Raw genomic sequence first — 7,748 nt, forward strand, 5'->3', positions numbered from 1 at the left:
GACCAAAGCGTAACAATGTGATCGATCGATTAGATTATCCCATCGATCGATGTGGATATCCAATAGATCGAATGAACAAAATCTCGAACGTTTTTTTATAAACGCATCGATCGATCCGTTTATGTTCAAAAACGCATCGATCGATCGAGTATATCAAGTGTTCCTCGGAATTTCCTCGGAATATACCGACGGAATTCCGAGGAAACCAAATTTAGGATTTCCTCGGAATATCCTCGGAAATTCCTCGGGAAATTCCGAGGATTTCATTTTCCGTCGGAATGTCCGTCAGAATACCGCTGTTTTGTTGTAGTGTATATCCTCTTCTTGAACATTCTATAAGGTTTTACTACCTTGTATTGTACTCACAATAATTTTCTTTCATATTTGGATGATTGAATCATATCTCTTATCATCTTTATTTTCTCAACTAGAGAGAATGAGTTTTAAATAGAAACTCTTGGGTCTTTCTTTATTACCATCTTTATTTTCTCAACTTAAAGTGAGAGTATAGGTTCTAAAAATAAACTTTTTAGATCTTGACCTTATTTATATCCACATTCACGTGTATAACCACTTTTATGTTCATTTTCTTGAACAATACTACTTGTGTGGATTTTCTTTCCCAATATAAATGTCATATTCTCTTTAAAAGAAGCGATCATAATCAACTAGATGTGATTTATTATCTTAAATCAATAGCTCATTGTTTCTCTGAGTCTCAAAGAGACAAGATACAAGTATAAACTTTTTTTGTTTTGTTTTTAATCTATTTTCTCAATCATGTGTATGCTGGACAACATTACTAGTGTGAAAAATATATATTTTCCCATATATGTGCATCATTAAAAAAAAATAGTTGAGTTTACTTTTAAACTTAACATCCAACATAGTTGAGATATATTACAGACTTCATGTCTTGTAATCTTTAAATGCAAAATACATAATGAGCTATATATACATTTCTTTAGATTATTCTCCAAAACTTATGGGATCTTTCAAGGTCAAACCTTAAATTTAAAACTCTCACATATACAATCGCAATGAAATATAATAATAAAACTATTTCAAATTATATAAAATATGTATTAACATAGATCTTATTATATAAGGAAATATATAATATTTCTATAGTAATCATCATATGTGCTACTTCTTTACTTTCATGCTATTGAACAAAGAATCAATAAACTAAACAACTGATATCACATTTATCAATTTTCATGTAAATTATTACCCTTGTATATAAAGCATGAAAAATAAAATACTTATCTTGGTAAAAAGTGCAACGGAGATGAGAATTTGAATTGCTCATGTATCTTGGTTGGATATAATTTCACATGATCTTTCCTCCTTTAAAGAGGATAAATAATTATGAAATACTCAAAATTTGCTCATATAAATATGGCTAACGTGTTAGTATACATCAATATATAACATAGACCATATTAAATAGTAATAATTCATCCGAAAAAATCTACTTAAATCTAGCGTATATATAATTACTATAAAAATCATTCGAGCATTAAGCAGAATGTGCAAACCAACGGTTTCTAAACCCGATGCAACCCAAAACTATTACCATATCATGTGATGTTCCAAGTAAAATAGAAATAATATATTACATGCACTCAACCGTAACACTTGATTACTATATTATATGTATTCGTATATATTACATGCACTCAGCCCAAAATTTTAAACCAACATGCAATATCTTATCAAGTCTAGTAAATAATTATTAACCTATAAATCCAATTCGATGATATAGTTTTAAGCATTGAACAATGCGCAGCCATAAGGAATAAAAGTGGATGCAATCACAAACGCAATAACAATATAAGATGTAGCTGCAACACTAAATATATGAATTTGTTAATTTATACGTTCAACTGTATCGATACTGTATGCAACCGTAATAATAATATGCAGTCGTAATGAGACGTATTCAAACTTTGGAGCTATAGTCATCTGCTATTACTGAACAATAATGGTATGCTATAATTAACAATATGCATAAACAAACTATATGAACTTGTTAAGCAATAATCACGGTTATACGAATATGAATATCAAAACTAGCGAGATTGAGTATAGCTTATAAAGTCGATAAGATCTCACTTTGATCGAACGATTTTTCTTTCCTTGAAACAAGGGAAATCAATATTGTCGACTAAAACTTTTAAACTCAATCTAACATGTGATGAACTATGAATCCCAATCTTACAAACCATGAATTGATAATAAGCATGATCGGTAGAAGGATTGAACATAGACTAAAAGTATAAAATAAAATCTATACCTATTAGTTCAAGATCAGTAGAGATTCGTGCTGATAACGTGTTTTGAGTAAAGAAAGAGGAATTGATATGTGTTATTCCATGAGTAATGAGTCTTTTATATAGGATTACAATAGCTTGTGGACAAAGCCACTTGGAGAACAAGTAAAGCTTGGAGAACAAGTATATTTAAGACTTGCCATAATGGCATCATCATAATATTCATAACAGTAACAATCTAATTTTAAATTATCATTCTCTCCGTTTGTAAAAAAAATATTCTTCTCTCCGTTCTACAAAATGAAAGTTTTGAGAAATTTTTTTTTTTTATAAAGATAGATTTTAAAATTCTTTATTCATATTTAATAAGTTAAAAGAATACATTGTTAAATTTAAAAAGTTTTGATTAAAACCATTGGTATAAAGTTATTGAAATCTGTTTTTAAACATAAATGAAGATAGGTATTTATATGTATTAATAATTTTTTTAATATTTGTTAAAACTTTCAAAAATTATCATTGTGGAATAGAGAGAGTACATGATTATATCCAAAACAAGAAGATATATAAATCCAAGGAGAATTTTCATTTTTACCACATTCATGTTTATCACCACCAAAGATATATTTTCAAAAAATACATTTTTCATTAAGAAACAAAAGACTAATATACCGTTGCTCTATATATATATGATAAATAATTATTTCAAAATTTTTTTTATGTTTTCGAATTATACTATTTCAAATTTGAACCTTTTTTATAATTTTTTTTTTTAATTTATTTTCTTTGAAATTTTCTTTTTTCAAATTTTCGTTTTGAAGTAAAAAAATATTTTTGAAACTATTTTTAAAAAAAATCGAATTTTTAATTATTTATTTATATATTTATTATAATATTAAATTTCACATTCCAAAAAACCCTACCCCACCCCTCAACTCTAAACCATAAGTCTAGATTAGTTAACCTTAGGGTTATACATGTTTTTTTTTTCTTTAAAGGTGAAAATAAAAGTGGTATTATGAATGTGTTATTTTTGACAATTTCTCTAAATGATATATCTAAACGAGTTTTGAAGACAATATTGATATATTATTAAAACTGAAATACTTTTTACTATTGTTTGAAAACATGGATAGCACTATAAATGAGAATTGTTTAGAAATATGGATAACAATATAAAAAAGAAATATAGTGTATTTTTACTAATTTCATTAATATAATTACATTAAGTGTCTTTTCGTATTTCACTCAGTTTAATAATTTCATTAATTATATTACCTTAACAATACATCAGATCATTAATTATATTATCATAATAATAATAGTGCTGATTTTTATTTATCAGTTAATCAACATTAAATTTGTGTCAATTATAAGATCAAAAATGTAAAATAAATGAGTTTTGCATATGGTTAAACGTTCGGTTTAGTTTGTTTTACCAAAACCTTTTTAAAATATTTAGTTTCAATCAGTGGGAAATTACGTAGCCAAAAACATAATTCAAAGATATGTTTTTGTGAGTAAAATAATAATTTAAATCAAATTAATGAGAATGTATTACATTTATTGTCACCTAATTTTTTACTCCATATAATTATTTTACTAAATAAAAAACTCTTTATATTATATTTAATTTAGCCAAACACATAGAAGAGTCATTTTTATTAGTTTATAAAATCAGTTAGACATGAAGTTTGTCTATCTATTTAGATATGAGTTGTTATTTTCGGGTATCATTTTTTTTTTTGAAATTAGGTCCCGTTTGAATATTATAAATTTATGTGTGGGTTTTGATTTGGGTCCTTATGGGTCTGGATGAATTCGGTTCTGATGTATAGAAACCTAAAAATATCTAAATAACAAATGTATCTGAAACATGTTTAGATATTTGTACCAAAAATAACTATATTACCCGATTCGATAAAAGCCTTTGAATACAATTAATTATTTTAAGATTCATGCTAATTATGAAAAACAAATATTAATGTATAAAAATGTAAGAATCAATACCAGCGCGGAAGCGCGGACCAGTCTCTGTACATAATTTAAATCCAAAGTACCCGAAACTAACTAGCAAACGAAAGACAAGTATATTGTACGAATTTCACTTAATCGATATCAATTATTACAGGGTGAGTTGAATCCGTAAAATCTAATTGCATAAGACTGCATTTGTTTCGGATTGATCGAGTAATCGACCGGGTTTTGGGTAGAAAACTTAACCGAACTGATAGTCCCAGTTCTAGTTGTGAAAAAACATTGGTTAAATACACTTATATGTAACGGATCCGAACCGGTTAGTTTTGAGTCGGTTTTAGTCCGGGTATTTGGTTCTAGTATTTATGCCGAGACTGTAATAATTTGTTACCACACAAAAAAAAAAACCAATGTTTTTTTTTGTAATTGACTTGGAAGATTTTGATCCAATGATCTTTGACATTTGTTTGAGGATAAATCCACATTTCCACCAACCCTTAGCATCACAAAGTTATGAAATGGATCATCACAGGGTCCACATGTGATGCAAGAAAACCGCGTCTACTATAGCAAAATCCAAATTCATCCACTCTCTGTTTCTCTCTGCTCCTCTCTACCAGTCCCATTTCTTCACTACACTTCTTTTTAATTTTAAAACAAAATCCAGATTCTGCCTCCTTCCTTTAGATACTCCTTATTTAATCACAATAATACTATTTTAGTGAATCTACAGTTTTCCTTTGAGAGATAACACTTGTTAAACCCACAAACAACCTGTGTAGTTTCCTGGAAGCTACACTTTTAAACAATTGAGATATATTATTAAACGTGTACATGCTTTATCTGCTGTTTAAGATACTAATCCACATTTATAAATAACTGCTAGCAATTGTTAACATTCCAACATCAGAATCCAATCAGTCCACAATACAAAAATAGCAAACATTTTTAGAAAGAAAACTTACTTCTCTGTGTGGTTTGTTCATGTCTGGTCATAGTAATTCCAATAACAATGCACGAAGTGATGGACAAGCTGGTATACCCTCTGCCTACAGAGGAGTCCGGAAGAGAAAATGGGGCAAATGGGTGTCAGAAATCCGTGAACCAGGGACCAAGAACCGTATCTGGCTAGGGAGTTTCGAGACTCCTGAAATGGCCGCAACCGCCTATGACGTGGCAGCATTCCATTTCAGGGGACGAGAGGCTCGTCTCAACTTCCCTGAACTCGCCAGCAGCCTGCCACGCCCTGTAGACTCTAGCTCAGACAGCGTTCGCATGGCAGCTCATGAGGCAGCACTCTGCCTCAGAACCGAACCAGTGGAGTCAGCCATGCAAGTGGACACCTCAAGCTCCTCCAATGCAGGTCCAACGATGGTCAGACTCTCCCCCAGAGAAATTCAAGCGATCAACGAGTCAACTCTGGGATCTCCTACCATGATGATGCATTCAACATATGATTCAATGGGGTTTGGCTATGATACGGGGATGAATGTGTGGGACACATACCTAACTGACTCTCTTTGGGACCCTTAATCCCAAACTCATGGAGAGTTTCTACATTTTAACAATAATTGGTTGCTTCCAGCTTAAGTCAATTGCCTAGAATGTTTAATTATTAGGGTTTAGTTTCCAGAGTCTAGCACGAGGGTTGTTGATTCTGACGTTATGGCAAGGAAGAAAGCTCATCTGAGTTTTGGAGGGAAGGGCACGATTGTATTCTTCTAAAGGAACAAGAGAGCTTGATGGGTCCCAAATATGGACCTCTTCACCATATTTTTAAGCATTATTTGTCACTAGTAGACACAAAGCTTCTATTTCATAAGCTATGTTAGAGATTGTGAGGTGTGACTTATTTTTTTATTTATTTTTCCCAATTGTTTGTTACCCCATATGCTTATGTAATTCGATATGAAACATTGATTTGATTTGGTATTATGTTGTATGGATTTCTGAAAACTATAAGATTTTTTTAATTATCCTAACAATACTTTTTCTATCAACTTTCTTTCCTAACCGAACCACGACTAATCTTAAGAATTTTTGTTTATGAGGTGTTATTGGTTTATATATTTTGATTGATTTAGAAATTCATATAGTATTTATAAATCCAAGTAAAATATGCAAATCCGGAGGTTTTCCCCGGATTTGAATCTTTGTATTTTTAACTAAAAAATCCAAACAAATCCATTCAAATCCATTATAAAATCAAATATATTTGTAAATCCGTACGATTGAATAACGTTTGATTTGATACAGAATTTATGAATCATTAAACCAATAACACATGATTTTAATACATATTTGAAAATCATAGAACTAATAACACTAGATTTAGTTCGGATTTTCAAATCAATTAAAATACAACAACCAATAACCCCTTTTTAAATTTCATACTTGGATTTTAAATGGCGTTTGGCACTCAATGGCGAGGAAGGTGCACCGTTCGCCATGGTGCAAAAAAAGCGACCACCATGCAAATGGACGACCTTTTTTTTTGACATCGCAGAATAGAGGACTTTAAAACAACTTATTTGTATATAAAATCATTTAGAAGAGCTATTGAGAAATTTAGTATGTAAAACTAGGGTTGTCAATTCGGGCTGGTCCGACTTGGCCCGGCCCAAACCCGCTAAACCCATAAAAATTTGATCCCAGTCCAATCCAACCCGGTCCGTTCCGGTTCGGAAATATTTTGGGCCTAGAATTCAAAGTCCGGTCCGGTTTTTATAGGGCTATAAGACTTTTCGGGCTTTTTGGAATTTTCGAAAAATAATTTGTCATTGTGACTTCCATCATTTTAATACATGTGAATTTTCATTAAAAAAACAGTTTCATTTTTTGTTTTAAAATATAAGTGAATTTAACTTTTCTTCTTTATCAAAAATGTTTTACTATTTTGTATGCTTTAAAAATATATTATAAACAAACCAAATTTAATAAAATTTAAATAATCAAATATAAAAAATTATGATAAAATGGTCAAACGTTTCATACCTTGTATTTTGAAATTTAAAAAAAAAAGTCGTATATAAAAAAGGAAGGTACATTTGCAAAATTTAAAATGTGACACTTGTAATGATCAAATAATAAGTACATTAACAACTTTAATATTTGTTTTATTAGAGTTTGGATAAAAATATTAAAATAATATATCAATACTAATAATGGTTTTGATGGCAAGAACGGTAACATCCCCTATATATTATTTGTGAAACATTACAACTTCTTTTTGTAGCCACATGTCATCACTAGGATGATTCTTAGAATTATTAGAGAAATAGGTTGGTCCATCTAATTATATAATAAGTTTTTTATTAAATTAACCATAAATTCATTATTAATGTCATTTATTATTTCCTTAAATAAAGATTACGGAATTGCCTAATGTGGGTAAAGTATATATGACAATTAATGATTTTGAATAATAAAGATCTGATAAAAAAAATGTATCTTCTATCAAATTTGTTTAATTTAAAACTATTAAAATAATTTTTT

The 7,748-nt window shown here is 29.6% G+C and overlaps 1 protein-coding gene across 1 annotated transcript; it reads left to right on the plus strand.

The window, feature by feature from the left end:
• The first annotated feature begins 5,174 nt into the window (after positions 1-5,174).
• On the plus strand, positions 5,175-5,786 carry LOC106326579 (ethylene-responsive transcription factor ERF021-like). The gene has a single exon (XM_013764515.1). The coding sequence runs from the start codon at positions 5,238-5,240 to the stop codon at positions 5,784-5,786; it is 549 nt and encodes a 182-aa protein (XP_013619969.1). The 5' UTR covers positions 5,175-5,237.
• The last annotated feature ends 1,962 nt before the right edge of the window (positions 5,787-7,748 follow it).

The sequence above is a fragment of the Brassica oleracea genome, chromosome C2, assembly GCF_000695525.1.
Source record: "Brassica oleracea var. oleracea cultivar TO1000 chromosome C2, BOL, whole genome shotgun sequence".
Lineage (NCBI taxonomy): Eukaryota > Viridiplantae > Streptophyta > Magnoliopsida > Brassicales > Brassicaceae > Brassica > Brassica oleracea.

Coding starts and splice junctions, on each gene's coding strand:
- LOC106326579 (XM_013764515.1), top strand. CDS start 5,238: ATGTCTGGTCATAGTAATTCCAATAACAATGCACGAAGTGATGGACAA.